A 17,617-nucleotide genomic window follows, 5' to 3' on the forward strand; every position below is an offset into this window, starting at 1 on the left:
ATCTCGGCTCACTGCAACCTCCGCCTCCCAGGTTCAAGCAATTCTCCTACCTCAGCCTCCCAAGTAGCTGGGACTACAGGTGCATGCCACCATGCCCGGCTAATATTTGTATTTTTAGTAGAGACAGGGTTTCACCATGTTAGCCAGGATGATCTCGATCTCCTGACTTCGTGATCCACCTGCCTCAGCCTCCGAAAGTGCTGGGATTACTGGCATGAGCCATTGCCCCCGGCCTACAGTCAAGTTTTTAGCATATCTTTTGCTTCTCTTAGTTACCTTTTGTATGTGTGTGGTAAGAACACTTAAGATCTGCTTTCTTACCAAATTTCAAGTATATCACACAATAGCATTAACTATAGTCACCATGCTGCTACATACCTTTTCTTTTAAGAGGACCAAGAGCGCTGGGTCTAATGCACTTGACCGGACTCTGACTTCTCCTGCTTTGATGAAAAAACAAACAGGATAATGTGAAGAACATCCAAGATGCAAGATAAAACAGCAGTCCAACCCAACAAGAACATAAATAAAATGGACAATAAACTGTATAAATAAAATTACTGAAATGGAAAATTCTTGTGGAATTGAGTAACTGAAATGCCAGTACATGATTTGACCTAGCATATGGCAACTTGGAATAATACGGCATTTTAAGCCATTTAAAATATTCTATATGACAAAATACCCACAACAATTTAAAGAAAAAAGATACTTTATTTAAAAAGTAATTTGGGGCCAAGCGTGGTGGCTCATGCCTATAATCCTAGCACTTTGGGAGGCCGAGGCAGGTGGATCATCTGAGGTCAGGAGTTTGAGACCAGCCTGACCAACATGATGAAACCCCATCTCTACTAAAAATACAAAATTAGCCAGACGTGGTGGCGCACGCCTGTAATCCCAGCTACTCAGGAGGCTGAGGCAGGAGAATCACTTGAACTTGGGAGGTTGCAATGAGCCAAGATCATGCCATAGCACTTCAGCCTGGGCAAAAGGAGCAAAACTCCGTCTCAGAAAAAAAAAAAAGTAATTTGGATTTGACTGTGAACTTTTAACATTTTTCCTTATTCTTAAAAAGGATGTATAATTGTGGGTGGGTAGGGGTGGGTGGGTGTGTGTGTGTGTGTGTGTTTGTTTCCCCTCTAAATATAAATATAAATCAGCATTAAATCGCTTCCAGAAAACTCTGGTAATTTGTTAATGGTCGATTACAGGCAGTGGTATATGGGTGTTCACTGTGAAATTCTTTCAATTTTGATGTCTGAAAATTTCAGCGTGAAATATTGGGAAAAAAGATAATGATTTTTTTTATTTTGAGACAGAGTTTTTGCTCTGTTGCCCAGGTTGGAGTGCAATGGTGTGATCTCGGCTATGCAACCTCCGCCTCCTGGGTTCAAGCAATTCTCCTGCCTCAGGCTACCGAGTAGCTGGGATTACAGGCATGTGCCTCCACACCTGGCTAATTTTTGTATTTTTAGTAGAGATGGGGTTTCACCATGTTGGCAAGGCTGGTCTTGAAATATTGACCTCAGGTGATCCGCCAGCCTCAGCCTTCCAAAGTGCTAGGATTACAGGCATGAGCCACCATGCCTGGCCACAAAAAGCTAATCTGAGAGATAAATGTAATGAGTGGTATGTCAGCCACATTTAAAATTCTAGTTTGCTTACCTTGAAAATCGTCTTGGGCTGGGAACTGGACTTGGTGGCAATCCACTGCTGCTCACAAACATCTGTAAGGATGGGGAAAAGCATTGCTAGAAAAAACATATTCAATATTTAAATAGTTCTAGCACTCCTGTTTTCTTTCTTTTTTTTTTTTAGAGACAGAGTCTCTCTTTTGCTTAAGCTGGAGTACAGTGATGAGACCACAGCTCACTGCAGCCTCGAACTCCTGGGCTCAAGCCATCTTCCTGCCCTACCCTCTTGATTAACTAGGACTACAGGTGTGCGCCACCGTGCCCAGCTAATTTTTTGTATCTTTTTGTTTTTTTGTAGAGATAGAGTCTTGCCATGTTGCCCAGGCTGCTCTCGATCTCCTGAGCTGAAGTGATCCTCCCGCCTTGGCCTCCCAAAAGAGTTGGGATTACAAGTATGAGCCACCATACCAGGGCCCCAGTCATTATCAAAAGGTTCTTTTCAGAAGGACAGAAACAATATCCTTAGAATTGCTTAGCTGTCTGTGTATCTCATAACTAAATTGTGTGTGTGTGTGTGTGTGTGTGTGTGTGTGTATATATATATATATATATATGTATTTTTTTCCCCTCTAAATTACAGCCATAGATTTTCCTTCAAGGCATTGGATACCTTAAAAGCGGGTTGATTTGTGTGTGTTTTAGAGTAAACAGCTCAGTATGTGAAAGAGACTTAGTATCTTGTCAATTATCCTACCTTTCCAAATCCCCTGGTGGGCGAAGGTGCTGGAGAAACTGGAGTGAAGTCAATTCTCTTAGGAGAATATAATTTCTCCTGTTTGTCAAAGTCACTATCACTCTGTAAACATAAAGTGTCATCTTCTCATAATAAATTCAGCACATCACAGCTCCCATTTACTACTATAACACACCCAGATTTTCCCAGGAAAAAGGTATAGACTCTAATATTCAGCTGGAAAAGCAGAGATCAAAAAACAAGTATCAATTTGGAAGTAGAAGGGGGCAGAAGTATACGAAAAAAATTAATGAAGCCAGTGAGCAACATAAAAGTTTTTAGAAAAGGAAAACCAAACAGCCATGAGCAAACTTTACCAGGCTCAAGCTCTCATCCCAAGATTGGCTTATCTGCATTGCCGATTGCATTTCCCTAAAATAAACAAAGGGAAGGGCCATCAGTGTTTACAAACAAGACACTTATTAGCAGAGGCCCTGCTCTTGTGAAGAACTAACCTTTCATGTGCAGTTTCTCTGTTCATCATATCCAGGCCTTCTTCCTGCAAAGACAAACATGTGCTAAAAAGGTAGGATCACTGACAAAATATTAACTCTTCCACACACTGTAATTTTAATCCACATAGTTCTCTGCTTCAAATAAAATACAAAGACTTTTCTACCTCATTTGCCATAATCACAGGACAGCAGAACATTCATGCCACTTGTATATTTTATCTGCATGCTCCAGAAGAATTATAATCTGTCTCCAACTAACCAGAGTTGCATCCTAACTCATTTTAATATCTAAATCTTCAAAATAAAAATGTAAAATTCAAAAAACTTCCGATCTGAGCTAGTAAGTAAAATTTACCCTTTTGATCTGATGCAATCTGCTACTAGGAATACGATTAGGTGAGGATGACAGCAACTGCAAAGAAAAAGTAAACATTTACTATTTTCTGAATCACAAAGCAGCAGTCTGCTGTCAGTACTGGTGTACAACCTCTTCCTAGGTAAGTTTTCATATTCTTCTTCGAAATTTAGCTCTTTAGATCACTGAACATTAATGCACTAGAGGCAGTACATTCAGTCTTCAAAAAGTACACCAGGTGTCCAACCTCAAAGCACCATCTGTTGCTAGACAGACACTGACATCAGCACTTTTCCCAAATGAATGTGAAGCTACGTAAATTTAGAGAAATAAAGACTTTGGGCCTTAGAAACATCCCTTATCCCACTTATCTAAAAGAAAGAACTATATGAGAAGGGAAAGAAAAAAAAACACCAATGCTATTAATTTTTATTACCAATGCAGCAATAGGGAAGACAGGCTAATAACTCTAGTATGTAATATTTTGTATATGATTGATGTTTTTCAAAAACACTTTAAAACTGCAATGAGGAGATTTGGCTTACATGATCCAAATCCATTCTAAAACCTGATCACATGCTATCACTACAAACCTTACTAGTTAAAAACAACAATCTGGAAAGATGAGGTCTATCTTTAAAATAACTGATGCTTTCCCTTAGATCATCATTTTTTTAGTAACACAAAGCAGAAAAGATTTGGGGGCCAAATTATGTTCCTTCACAACAATTACGAGCTGGTCACAAACTATAAGACACAATTTATATCAACAGGTCTTAGAGAATTCTAGCGGTCATAATATTAACAACTACTATTTATTCTATAATGAAATGCAAATGAACTTATAATATTATAAAATCAAATAACAATTATCCTGTTTAAGAGGCCCTATACTATTAAAACTTTTTTGAATACTAATGTAGTGAACAGTATAAAATGGTGATAAAATGCTCTAAGTTTCTTTAGGCAAAGGCTAATTCAGATAAAATTTGTAAATTATCCACTAAAATATGACTATCACAAAAGATAACCATTCATCACCCACCCCTTTTACTTTTTCCTCTATCAGGCTTTGAAAAGGGAAAATGTTTAGCAGTAAAATCCATTTTCAAGTAGTTTTTCTATTATGGAAATAATACATGTTTACTGGTGAACTTTTTTTTTTTTTTCTTTAAAGACGAAGTCTTGCTCTGTTGCCAGGCTGGAGTGTAGTGGTGCAATCTCGGCTCACTGCAACCTCCACCTCCTGAGTTCAAGCAATTCCCCTGCCTCAGCCTCCCGAGTAGCTGGGACTGCAGGCATGTGCCACTAGGGCTGCTAATTTTTTGTATTTTAGTAGAGACGGGGTTTCACCATGTTGGCCAGGATGGTCTTGATCTCTTGACTTCGTGATCCACTCGCCTCAGCCTCCCAAAGTACTGGGATTACAGGTGTGAGCCAACTCGTGCAGCCACAAGAACAGCTTTTTAATGGATTGTGCTTGAAGCACCATGATTACAAACTGGCAAGAAATGAGGAGACAAGGAAATAGACGCAGTGGAGTGCAGATTATGCTTTGAAAGAGCTTGGAGAAAGGAACGGGGAAGGAGAGACCTATGAAAAAGAAAACAGTTTGTTTTTCCCCATCAGATGTGTGAGTCTGGAGAAGGTGGAAAGAAGAGAGCCCGTGAAAAATAGGGAAAAGATACAAGATAGAGAGGAGATGATAGACCGAGCAAAGCAACAGGAGAGTCAAAAGCATATGTAGTAGGAGTAGAGAATTTGAGAGGATTGGTAGTTTGAAAAAAAGAAGATGAATTCTTTGGGACATATTGGATTTACGGTGCCCCTGGCCCCATGATATTAGGGAGAAATGCCATATGTGAAGGTAAAGGTATTTCAAGGCAAAGAAAGCTGACATTTACACAAGATGGGTGCCTGTCTTCTTTGTGAAGTAAGAGGGGTCATCTGCTCAACTTACAAAGTAAAGTGGTGACACTGGAAGCTGATAAAATCTTAAAAAACAAGATTGAGAATATTGCTTTGAAGAATATCATGGGGCCAGGGGCAAGTAAAATCCAATATGTCCCAAAGAATTCATCTTCTTCCCCCTGAAACTACCAATTCTCTCAATTTCTCTACTCCTTCTAAAGGCAGCACCAACCCTGTGTTCACCAACATAAAAATTTCCATCACTTGGAATCTTCCTTCTCCTAGCCCTTATATCTAATCAGCTGATGAGCCATGAAGATCCTATGTCTGCATATGCAGTCCACTTCATCTGTCAACACCTTATTCATCACAGGTTACTATGGGACACAGATAAGCATATTAAGATTTATAGCGCATACTGTGATAGAGTGTATACAATGTAATTAATATTATGATAGTTGTGGAAACCTGCCCTGAGGAGATATAAGGATTACACTGAGTTTTGAGAGACCAAAAAGCTAGAAAGGAGAGGGGCAGGAATGAAAAGATTCATCGGGATCCACAAAGAGCAGTGAGTCACCATGGCCCTTTCAGAAAACTAGATATTTCAGTGAGAGATGAACCTGGACTATGGCTGATAAAAATCTTCTCATCTTACAAAAGAGGTAGGTGAGGTGTAGAAAGGCAAATTCACTTTCCCTTCTTTGCTATGCTACTGTTATCAGGAGCATGGCTGTATAACATGTACAAAGATTTTTCATATATCCGGCAAAAATCAGCAATATTTTCCAGTATCCTCAGAGAAGGAGGTGAAGTGAATCAAACCTCCAGATAGCAAACATTTCCCCTGTAAGTATTTTTAGCTGTTTCAGTTGGAAATCTTTCTAAAATATGTTCTATTTTTCCCTTTCTTCAACAAATTATACCTATCAGAATGGCACTGGGAGATCTCTATTCTAATCCTAGTTCTGCCATTTACTAATTGTGTGATTCTGAGCAAGTCACTTACATTGTCTTGAGTTTTAGCTGCTGCTGCTTTTAACTGGGAAAAATATCTTTGCCCTCCCTATTTCACAGGGGTTGTTATGACAATTAAATGAGTGAAAGTACTTTGTAATATGTAAAATATAAGTGTAGGTATTACTAGAATTTATGAATAAGTTAGTGACCCAGGTATCCTTAAGAACATTATTATATGATTCTACACCAGTGACATGCTTGGGGTGTACTAACAGGCTCTTAGCCTTTATAGTAATTAGCCACAAACTAATTTTTTAAAAACCTCTGTTTTTCCATGTTTCTCTCTCCTCCCTTGCTAGCAGCTATTAGTATACTTTTAACCGAAATGCATCTCTTCTAATTTGCTGCTTCTCACACACTATTGGATTGGAAGCTTATTATAATTGTGCATACATTTTAGATGATTCAGAGGTCAGAGGCTCTCCTATAAATAAACCGATGAACCTCTGTGCACAGACTATGGAAATCTAGTTCTGCCATTTAGGGATCTGTCTTCTTACATCTCAGATGTCTTCCAGAGAATTGAAGCTACTGGATAAGTGAGGTCTACATGTGAACTGCTACTATATATATACAAAAAAACAAAAACCTCGTCATAATTTCTCCCAATGTGACCAACTAATAAAGCAATCCCTGACAGCTCTGGCTAGAGATCAGTCACAATCAATAACTCTTCAGAGAATATAAATACGAGCATTTTAAAGGAGTCTTCGTTTCGGAAAACCAGCATTGTTTAACAGGTTAAGTGTCAGCCACAAACACTCTGCTGCCTTTCAAGTGATTTGTGTATCCTAGGACAAATGAAGACCACTGTTCTCAGCTATAATTAGGAGTTCATCCTGACTTACCTCACAAGCATGATGCAAATAGTGACAAATAACAATGAACCATTTTTAAAAAAATACAAAATCCCACAGCAAAGAAAAATGTTTAACCATGTATCCTTTTTGGACCAAAGCTGAAAGGCCACAGCATAAGCAGTAAACAAGATAGGTAAAAATCAATCTTTTCTTTCCTAAACGATTGTGCATAGCACATCATTTTAAGAAAGAACTACATTTCTAAGTATTTTCCTCAATCTAAATCACATTAGATACTTACTTCTATACTTACCAAGCTGTGACTGCTCATAATTGTTGTACTATTCCTCCGAGTTCTCGTGTAAGGTTGAAAAACCTGTGAAAGGTCACTGAAAAAAAAAAAACAAAATTAGTAATATATTCTAAGGGAAGATCTCTTTCAAATACATTAGCATCAGTTCTCTAGTTAACAACGAAATCTTCCATGGCTCCTCGTTTCATACAGAGAATGAACTCCTCACCGTCCTCTCTGCAGAGCTTCCCAAGTGGTATGCTGTGGATTACAGGTTTGCAGAGATACTGATCTCAGTGGTCGGGGGGCAGCTGGGAGAGGTGGTGCAGGCGGAGCTCCAGACTGGTTGACTCTAGCTGCTTCTGATCAGAGCTACGCCCCCAAACCGGTTACCACCAGACCTGAGCAGCCTCATCTGTTTACCCTAAAGGACCAATGAGTTCTGTTTTCTGTGTATGCCATGACGCGAAAATGGGTGAGGAGCACTGTTCTACAATACGAGGTGGATCAAGACATCGCCCCCTCTCACCTAAACATGCGTCTTACCTTTGAACCCTGCTGTTCGACTGAATAAACATACCTGAGGTCATTGCCCCTTCTGCCTCAAATGCTGTCCCTCCTGCCACCACCTAATAAAATCCTTCCTCTCCTTCCATATCCATCTTGAATGCCATGCCCTCCAGTGAAGACATGGCATAAACCTCTCTTCATTCCACAAACAGAATGCAATCACTCCCTTCTTTGAACCCAAAAAGTACACTGGGAGATGAGATGCTTCTTGAGACACCTACTTTGTCTCTTAATAAAGAGAAATGTGCATGTGTCTTAAACCCATTGCTACAGAGGTGTTTTATTCATCTTTGTATAATATCCCTGCAGTGCCTAGCCGAGGGCGATGCCCACAATAAGGATGAGAGTTCAAGAAAGATTTTCAGAACTGAACTGCACTGGGCTTCCAGAGCCCACTGAGATCACCTATTTCAGCTCTCTTGATTTCCAAATGAGAAAACAGACTCAGAAAGGTTAAATGACTCATTCGTGATCATAGCTAGTCAGTGAAAACTGGGACCAGGCCTGGTATCCTCGCTCCTTCTTGTGTCACATCATGCTATGTTTTCAGTGATTACTTAAATCATGATTCAAAATACAGCATGTTTTTGCTATAATAGTCTAAGTCCTGGTCAATAGAATTGCTGAAGTCCCTAGCAATTGCTTGCTTACCAGATTTCAAAAGACAACCAGAAAAAGACCAGTTTATTGTTATAGTAACAAAATAAATGCAGGGCCAAGGACAGCAACAGAAAAGCAAAAAGTCACTCCTACATTCCCTCAGTTTCAAAATTATTATTTCATAAATGAAAAAGTCAACGTTTTTTCCCCAAAATATGGATGTTGTAATCAGTTCAACAGCAAGGATTATCTCTTTCTTTGCTTTCACTGTGCTTGATTAATATGTTTTTGGCTAATTGTACTCTCATCTCCTTTTTTGGATTAATGCCATTTCTACAGGGTCTCGAAAATTGGCTTTCTACCTAAGACGAATTGTCTACTTACAAAAGTAAAATACAATCGGCTCAGGAGGTGAGCCAACCTAACCTTCACTATTACAAGGTGCTACCTTAAAATAGACCCTCGGTGATTTATTCATATGAAAACACAAGACTCTACCACTGAAATTCAAGAGTTGATTCTCTTCATTGTTTTCTAAAACCTGTCTTTTCACTGACCCTAAGCTACAGACCACCCTCTCTTTTTTTTAATTCACTGCAATGCATTTCAGGCAGTTTTAGAACCTGAAAACATCAGGGCAAATCCAAATCGCATACTATGATGTGAATATATCACTTAATTACAATTTATTAGATAAACTGTGATTTATTAAAGTAAACCTCTGTTCATGTCAGGATTCCTAAACTAAGCTTAGAAATAGCTCTGAGAGACAGGTGTCAAGTTGCACGTCTAGTTCCAGGGGCTTCCGTCTGACATTCCCTGGTGTAAGTTAGTCAACGCAAGCAACCTGTCAGAAGAGCCAGAAGCTTTCTGCAGTTCCTTTTTCCAGTGGGACAACACGGCCCCAGGTAGAAGGAGGCTGTTTCCTCCACAATGCCCAAAGTTGGAGGTCAAACTTTCACTCCACCCTGGGACCCGTCACCGTCAAGCAAAGAAATCGCCACCCTCTCAGGTTGAAGAGCCCAAATGAGCGCGAACGTGCACTTTAGGGAAGGAAGATTGCTTGCACGAGGGCAAGGAGCCCCTGAACCCTGTATTCCATCCTCCCCAACCCTGCTCACCTGAGTCCATGGATTAGGGGAGCACTGCTGGATCTCCTCAGGGTTCCCCCATCAGCTGTGTTAGGCTCAAAGTCCAGCTCCATTTTCTCCTGAGCCATGTCAGACTTGCAGGCAGGCACAGCGGGCAGTGCTCAGCTCCTGGTGCTTAGCTATGGACTCCCAAGACTCTCACTGCAGGACTGAGCTGCTGGGGACTGGCAGCTGGGGGCGGGGGCTAAGGGGCGGAGGCTTGGGGCGGGGGCGGGGGCTGGGGGCGGAGAAAAGTAGGAGAGGAGGAGGAGGAGGGAAGGAGGATGCTGATGAGGAAAGGGAGGATGATGGTGAGGCAGGGGAGGAGGACGGAGAGGTAGTGGTGGAAGGCGACAGAATGAAGGAAAAGGATGGAGGAAAGAGGAGGATGGAGGGGGAACAAGGATGGAGGGAGGAGAGAAGAGGGAGGGAAAAGATAGATGGAAAAGCAGAAGGACAGAGAGGATAAGAGGAGAAGGGCAGAGGGGGGAAAGGGAAGGGAAGGGGTGAGGGAAGGAAGGGGGCGGGGGAGGGAAGGGAAGGAAGAGGGCAGAGGGGAGGGAGGAGGACAGAGGAAAGGGGAAAGAGGAGCGCAGGGGCAGAAGGAGGAGGTCGGGGGAAAGGAGAGAGGAAGGAGAAGGACAGAGGGAGAGGAGATGGGGGAGGAAACTAGGCAGCGGCGGAACTCATGCTGCTATCTTTCCGGCTGAGGACCAGGAGCGGGGCCCGGCTACAGACGCTGCGGCTGCCCGGGCAGCGCTAGCACCGACGACCTGACAGTCGGGTGGGACCCGGCCAGGCGGCCTTGGCGGCTCCAGCTCCCCATGCTCGGGGACCCGGTCCAGCCCCCCATGCTCCCGGACCCTGTCCCGGAGGCTCCTTAGCCCTGGGGTCTGTGCTTCTCCCCTCCCTGCCCCCCTCCCGCCTCGAGGACAGGTTGGGGGTTCGGCCTCTCAGCCGCCGCCGCGGTGCCTCCTCTTCCTGTCTCGGGTTCTAAAGGTCTGGGGGAACTAGTTGGGGCTAAGACCGAAATCTACAACCTGCAGTATTTTCCGCCTCCCACGCTTCAGAAGCGGGAACCTCCGCGGGGCCAGTTCTTCCGCGTCCGGGCACCCATCGGGTCCTGCGCACGCGTCCAGCGGCCACTCCAATGGGCCCGCGGGCACGGAGCGTGCGTGGGAGCCCCGCCTCGAAATCCGCCTCCAAAGGGGAGGAGCGTTTCCAGGGGGCCCGTCGTGTTCCTCTACGGCATTGGTCTGGGGACCCTGGCGCCCAATTTTGAAAAGAACCAATAGTTTGGAAAAGCTGGAGCATCAGCTTTCAGAGTTTGGGCCAATATTCATGGGAAATACACAAAAACATGGGGTTTCCACGTTATTTCACTCCCAATGTGTACGCTCCGACCTCTGTCATCCCCACTCATGCCCTAAATCCCTCGATTTTGTTAGTCTGTGTCTGGAGAAACTGATTTCTTTTTCAGATCATCCATTTGGATGCTCTAGACAAAAGAGAAGTGGGAAAACAAAAGCAATGGATAAAAATAAAGCGGGCATCATGAGATTTCGTGTAGCTAATGAGAAACTCAGCTCCATTTTGCAAGCACCTTTAGCTTCCACAAAAATGGGAAAAGTCCTGAAGAACAGGTAGCAAGCAGAACCAAATGTTTTTTCTTACTAGGAATGACGGAATCCCTGACAATCATGACTCAGAGTGTCAGATTTGGATTTCTTTTCATTCCTTTCTCTTTTCTTCTTTTTTGAGACAGAAGCTGGCTCTGTCACTCAGGCTGGAGGGCAGTGGCGCGATCTCAGCTCACTGCAACCTCCACGCCCTGGCCGGCATTCAAGTGATTCTCCTGCCTCAGCCTCCCGAGTAGCTGGGATTACAGGTGCCCGCCACCCACCACCATGCCTGGCTAATTTTTTGTATTTTTAGTAGAGACGTGGTTTTGCCTTGTTGGCTAGGCTTGGTCTCCAACTCCTGACCTCAGGTGATCTGCCTCCTCGGCCTCCCAAAGTGCTGGGACTACACGTGTGAGCCACTGCGCCCAGACGAGATTTGGATTTTGTATTTCACAAACACCCACATAGCACTTGTTATGTGCTAGGAACTATTCTAAGAGTTTTAGAAATATTAACTCTGTCCAGGGTGTGACTGGCCAGTGGTGCAGGCGCTAAAGAAATATACCAAGACAGTCATAGATAATGGAAGGCAGATTTATTAGAGAAGATATGAAAATGCGTTGCAAGGATGCAGTGGGCAGCACCGCAATGGAGGAGCTGTCTGCAAAGAGGCAGGGGCTGCAGGGAAGTTTTATAGGGTCATGCTGGAGGGTGGTAGGTGCAGAAAGAGGTTATGCTGCTGGAGCCATTGTACGGAATGTGTGCCGTTTGTATTCATTGTTCTTCCCCACCTGGGGCCCACCTCGCCCTTTTCATTCTTTCTTACTTCTAAGGACTCCACATCCACCCCCACAACACCCGTCAGAACAACAATGACAAATCTTTGGCATTGGGGCTGAGGTCTCATCTTCCAACTTCTTCCTGCTGACCAGGGTGTAGAGTTGACCCTACCTATGGTTGATGGTCTGTCAGAAGACCCCATGGGTCATTGTCCCAGATTGTGGGACCTAGAATGTTGAATCTTGCTGGAGGAAAGGACTCATCACAGAGTGGGAGTGTGTTAAGGCAAAACTGGTGACCAGCTGAATCCCGGGGACTCTCATAAAGGCAGCAGGTGTCACTGGGGAGACATTGATATCCCATTCACAGCATCATGTGAAAGTGAAACTGCTGAATTCTAGAAGATAAAAGTTTGTTTCTTAAGCCAGCTATGGGGGGGGGCGGCACAACCATTTGCAGTGTGACTGTTTTTCCTTATTGGAAGCCCATTTAGATAGCTTGAAAGTTAAACTTGGTGAAAAAGTGTTTAAATTTAATTAGACACAATAGGAGTGTATCCAGGGTTAGGAATATAGCAAGCAAATACATGACTCTTAGGAAGAGCATGAAAAGTTTTTTTTATTACATTGAGAATTTAGACTTTTTTTGAGAAAGAGTCTTGTTGTGTCGCCCAGGCTAGAGTGCAGTGGCTTGATCTCGGTTCACTGCAATCTCTGCCTCCTGGGTTCAAGCGATTCTCCTGCCTCAGCCTCCCGAGTAGCTGGGACTACAGGCACCCGCCACCAAGCCCGGCTAACTTTTTTGTATTTTTAGTAGAGATGGGTTTTTGCCATATTAGTCAGGCTGGTCTGAGACTCTTGACCGTGATCTGCCCACCTCAGCCTCCCAAATTGCTGGGATAACAGGTGTGAGCCACCGTGCCCAGCCGAGAATTTAGACATATTTTTAAAAAGCCAAGGGTACAGAATTAAGTTATATTAGAGGAAAACATTGCTTAATTCTTTTTGATTTTCAAGATGAAATATTTCAGCATTAGGCCATAATAACAGAACTGGAGGAAGAAGTTATAGGAACTGACAAAAAATGAAGGAGAGTTATTATCTTTAGCCTTCTCCAGGGGAGAAAAAGCTGAAAGCAGCAGGCACAGAGAAAGTTGAACTGAGGTATTATTCTGTGAAGCTTTAACTTCTTAAAATTTTATTAAGAGCACATTAATACCTTAAGAAAAGCCGTGCTGGTTCAGGCCTATAATCCCAGCACTTTGAGAGGCCAAGGCAGGCAAATCACCATGTCTAGAGTAGAGACAATCCTGGTAACATGGTGAAACCCCGTCTCTACTAAAAATACAAAAATTAGCCGAGTGTGCTGGTGCACACCTGTAGTCCTAGCTACTTGGGAGGCTGAGGCAGGAGAATGGCTTGAACCCAGGAAGCAGAGATTGCACTGAGCTGAGATCACCCCACTGCACTCCAGCCTGGCAACAGAGCAAGACTCCGTCAAAGAAAAGAAAAAAGAGAAGAGAAGAGAGAAAAGAGAAAGAAAGAAAGAAAGAAAGAAAGAAAGAAAGAAAGAAAGAAAGAAAGAAAGAAAGGAGGAAAGAAAGAAAAGAAAGGAGGAAAGAAAGAAAGAAAGAAAGAAAGGAGGAAAGAAAGAAAGAAAGAAAGAAAGAAAGAAAGAAAGAAAGAAAGCCAGCCTTGTTTTTAACACAGGTAACCAATGTTAGAGTATTCTAAATAATTCCCTTTCAATTATAACCAACTTAAACACATGCAAAATTCTTACATAACTTCTTTGCAAACCTTCTCACGATTTACACAGACCCATTTATGACATGGACTTTCTGACCTGGACATCAGGACTTTCTGACTTGTCCTAAACATTCCTCTTTCCTAAACAACCAGTCATTTTACTTTAGGACAAAAATTTATCATACAAGGTCCTTTCTTGGCCAGGTGCAGTGGCTCATGCCTGTAATCCCAGCACTTTGGGAGGCAGAGATGGGCGGATCACTTGAGGTCAGGGGTTCAAGACCAGCCTGGCCAACTGTGGGAAGTAAAAAAAGTTTATCTTCAAAGTTTCCTTTCTTGTTTAAGAAAAATTCATAAGTGTTAGAAATAATAGTTTGTTTTAAACACCTTCTTCAGAAGCCTTCTTGCCTTTTTGATAGAAGCCCTATCCTATGTAGCTGTTAGAAATGTTTACAGGCACGTAGTACATTCTATGTCCTCGTACTTTAACCAAAATATCTGTGCTGGACGCACTCACAGGCATGTCCCAGCTCGCAGCCTATGTCCCTTCCTCTTTTTTGCTCTCCATTTCCTTTATGTTTAGAAAAGTTGCAAGTTACTAGACAATCGGGTTTTAGTTTAGATTATGAGGTCTGGCTCCAGCCAATGGAGATCAGACACAGCAGTAAGGACAACCCCAAATACAAAGAATTAAATATGTCTGCTTTCCTTTGTTCATTGTATTCTTGCGACAAGATTACTAGTGGCAGTATCCTTTCTGCAGGAAGTAAAAAGAATTGCTTTGCTGAGAGATCCTTTGTTCCAGTACTAATTTTTCTTTGCAACACCAAAAAGGTAACTCAGAGAAAAGCAAATTTCAGGACAGGAAATCAGAAGCTGTCCATGGAGGGAAAAAGAATCAATACATGGCAAAAGTACCCCAAGTATTAAACCACAAAGGACTGGCTTTCAAAGTCAGGAATTGAACCCAGGCTGCCATTGTGACAGGACAAAGCCTTAGCAACTGACCTACAGCACAAGGTGACTACTGTTGTTTTTCCAGAAGTTTAGAGCATTTTCAAAGGGTTTTAACTGCTTGCAAAGGGTTTTAACTGCTCAAGACAATTTTCTAAGACTAGCATGTTATGATTATGCATCTTTATTTTAATTTAACCATTTTCTTTTCATGGGGTACTCAATTCCAACAGTGATTCAATCTAAATAAAAGCCTGTTAAAGTCCAAATAGTAATTTTCCAGGTTTTTACCATATAAGCAAAAGGTATTTCCAGAAAGGGGTAGAGAAGTCATCTCCATGACAGGCGGCTTTTTACTCAAGAAGGAAGTTCATAATTTTACTTGCCACCTCCAGAGTTGCCCTTGGCTTTGTTTTCTTGATGACTCCTGTTTGATTTGGAAGCTAGCCAAAGCAGAGAGCCCCCTTTTAGTTTAAGGCCTGATGATCATCAGGGGTTGGGATTCTGTCCCACGAGCCCACTGGCCCTCAGGGCAGTCCGGTTTCCAGTGGCCAGGCTTGTGGTAGAGGGAGCAAGCCATGCGGGATTTTTTCTCATAGGGCCAGTTTGCCTTCCAGTGGCCTGGCCTTCTGCACCGAAGGCAGTTACCTGGAGGTGTGTAGCTGGAGTAGGGGCGGGGGGCTTGCAAAGCAGCCAACAGCTGAGGCTGCTTCTTGTCCCTGCGTTTTTCTTTCTCCTTAGCCCTGTTCTTATTCTGCTCTTGGTTATAAAAGACTGAGGAGACTAATTTGATGATTTTCTGCCTAGGGGCCATGCTGTATTACAAACGAAAATTCGACGTTTCTTTTTGAATCTCTGGGTAACATTTGTCTCAATGTTTTGGCATGCGACCCAGAGGTGTTTGAAGGGATAGAGAGAGTTTGTCCCATGGTGGGAGTGGAAAACGATGATCTGCTGGGGGCTAATGTCTGCTGGGGACACCAACCGCATTCTCTCAGGCACCCCTGTCAGTACCCACCGCCCTCCGCCCCCTGCACCCCCCTCCACCAAGGAAGAGGACTCAACTTACATCTGCTGAAGGATTCCAGTGCACTTTTTTTTTGAGATGGAGTCTCGCTCTGTCACCTGGGCTGGAGTACAGTAGCACGATCTTGGCTCACTGCAACCTACACCTCCTGGGTTCAAGTGATTCTCCTGCCTCAGCCTCCCGAGTAGGTGGGATTACAGGCATGTACCACCACACCCAGCTGATTTTTATATTTTTAGTAGAGATGGGGTTTTGCCATGTTGGCTAGGCTGGTCTTGAACTCCTGACCTCAGGTGATCTGCCCACCTCTGCCTCCCAAAGTGCTGGCATTTCAGGCATGAGCCACTGTGCCCCCAGCCTCCAGTGCACTTTCTAAAGGGGTGTTCCACCTATTAGAAAGGACATCTTGAGGCCGGGCGCGGTGGCTGACGCCTATAATCCCAGTACTTTGGGAGGCCAAGGCGGGTGGATCACGAGGTCAAGAGATCAAGACCATCCTGGTCAACATGGTGAAACCCCGTCTCTACTAAAAATACAAAAAAAAAATCAGCTGGGCATGGTGGCGCGTGCCTGTAGTCCCAGCTACTCAGGAGGCTGAGGCAGGAGAATGGCTTGAACCCAGGAGGCGGAGGTTGCAGTGAGCCGAGATCGCACCATTGCACTCCAGCCTGGGTAACAAGAGCAAAACTCCATCTCCAAAAAAAAAAAAAAAAAAAAAGAAAGGACATCTTGGTGCTGGAGACTTGCGCTGGATGATTAGCCAGGAACCAGGAAAAAGGGTAAAGGAAGAACTCAGCCTGGTGACATCCCAGGAGAGAGGACCAGAATGGGGAGACTCACTGCTTTGAGCCAGCTTGAGATCACCTAATTTGGGAACGTCCAGAGCAGGAGGTCTGGCTGTTTTCACAGGAGAATTTAGAGTAAGAAAGAGGGCCTCTGAGCTCCCCAAAACATATGTGCCAATTGCACCACATAAAGATTGCAGAACTTTTCACCAGAAGGGATAGGAGAGGGCCTTCTTCTCTTCTGGGCAAGGCAGCCAAACCTGTTCACCCACAATGGCCTTCAGGCCACACCAGAGAATGGCCGTGACCAGTTGCCATCAATTGTCCAAGGGATACTAGAGTTTGTCCCCTGGAAGACTGAAAAGTAAAGCAAACTCTGAACTCTCACTCGATCATGGGGCAGCAGTCAGATGTCTTTCCACTGGGACTTTCTGCTCCACTGGGGAGCAAGCCCTGACCATGGACTTTCAATTGTCTCAGGGTTTTGATGCTGTCCACCGAGACGTTGGAATTGGAGGAAAGGGAGAGAATAGGGGAGAGGTCCCCAAGTACAGTCCCTATACAGGCCACCAAAATGTTGCAGGTGCAATTGGCCAGTGGCGCAGGTGGTAAAGGAATTTACCAAGACAGTTGTAGGTAAAGAACGGCAGATTTATTAGAGAAGGTAGGAAAATATGTTGCAAGGATGCAACGGGCAGCTGCAGAGGAGGAGCTGTCTGCAAAGAGGCAGGAGCTGGAGGGGGCTGGAGGAGCTACTTGTAGAAAGAATCCATGCTGTTGGGCCACCTGTGGAAGGAGGTAGATGTGCCCTAGGTCTCTCAGAACAATTGTTCATTGTTCTTCTGCACCTGAGGCCCCTTTCTCATTATTGCTTACATATCTTATCAGGACTCCACAAACTGCTAATCCTCACCACTTGAATGACCCTGGGGAAGAGAAGACCATTGGATTGAAATATAATAGTTATGAAATTGCTTTCAAAATTCAGCAAGAAATAATAATTTTGCTTGCCATTGTCCCATACGAAACTTGCCAAGGCCAATTGTCATTTTATTCCTTACTGCCTATGCTTTCCGCCTGTATAGAATGAGGGATCTGTAAGTACTTTTAGATAGTTTCTTTTAAATTGCCTGTATTTTTC

General features: G+C 43.5%; 1 protein-coding gene across 12 annotated transcripts in view; it reads right to left on the reverse strand.

Moving 5' to 3' along the window:
- PABIR2 (PABIR family member 2) overlaps positions 1–10,729 on the reverse strand; it is a 26,034-nt gene extending 15,305 nt beyond the window's left edge. The window contains exons 1-8 of one of the 12 annotated variants that reach the window (XM_017511983.2): positions 9,552–10,729; positions 7,282–7,357; positions 3,238–3,294; positions 2,883–2,926; positions 2,745–2,799; positions 2,389–2,490; positions 1,666–1,727; positions 379–440 (exon numbers count right to left, since the gene is read on the reverse strand). In XM_017511983.2, coding sequence (XP_017367472.1) covers positions 379–440; positions 1,666–1,727; positions 2,389–2,490; positions 2,745–2,799; positions 2,883–2,926; positions 3,238–3,294; positions 7,282–7,357; positions 9,552–9,649 — 556 coding nt within the window. In that variant the 5' untranslated portion in view covers positions 9,650–10,729. Of the gene's footprint in view, positions 1–378; positions 444–1,665; positions 1,728–2,388; positions 2,491–2,744; positions 2,800–2,882; positions 2,927–3,237; positions 3,295–7,269; positions 7,358–9,551 lie in introns of all 12 variants that reach the window. The other 11 variants (XM_017511982.2, XM_017511989.2, XM_017511987.2 and 8 more) reach the window with 11 other exon arrangements.
- Positions 10,730–17,617: the final 6,888 nt, after the last annotated feature.

Source organism: Cebus imitator, unplaced genomic scaffold (genome assembly GCF_001604975.1).
Source record: "Cebus imitator isolate Cc_AM_T3 unplaced genomic scaffold, Cebus_imitator-1.0 Scaffold458, whole genome shotgun sequence".
In the NCBI taxonomy this organism is placed as follows: Eukaryota; Metazoa; Chordata; class Mammalia; order Primates; family Cebidae; genus Cebus; species Cebus imitator.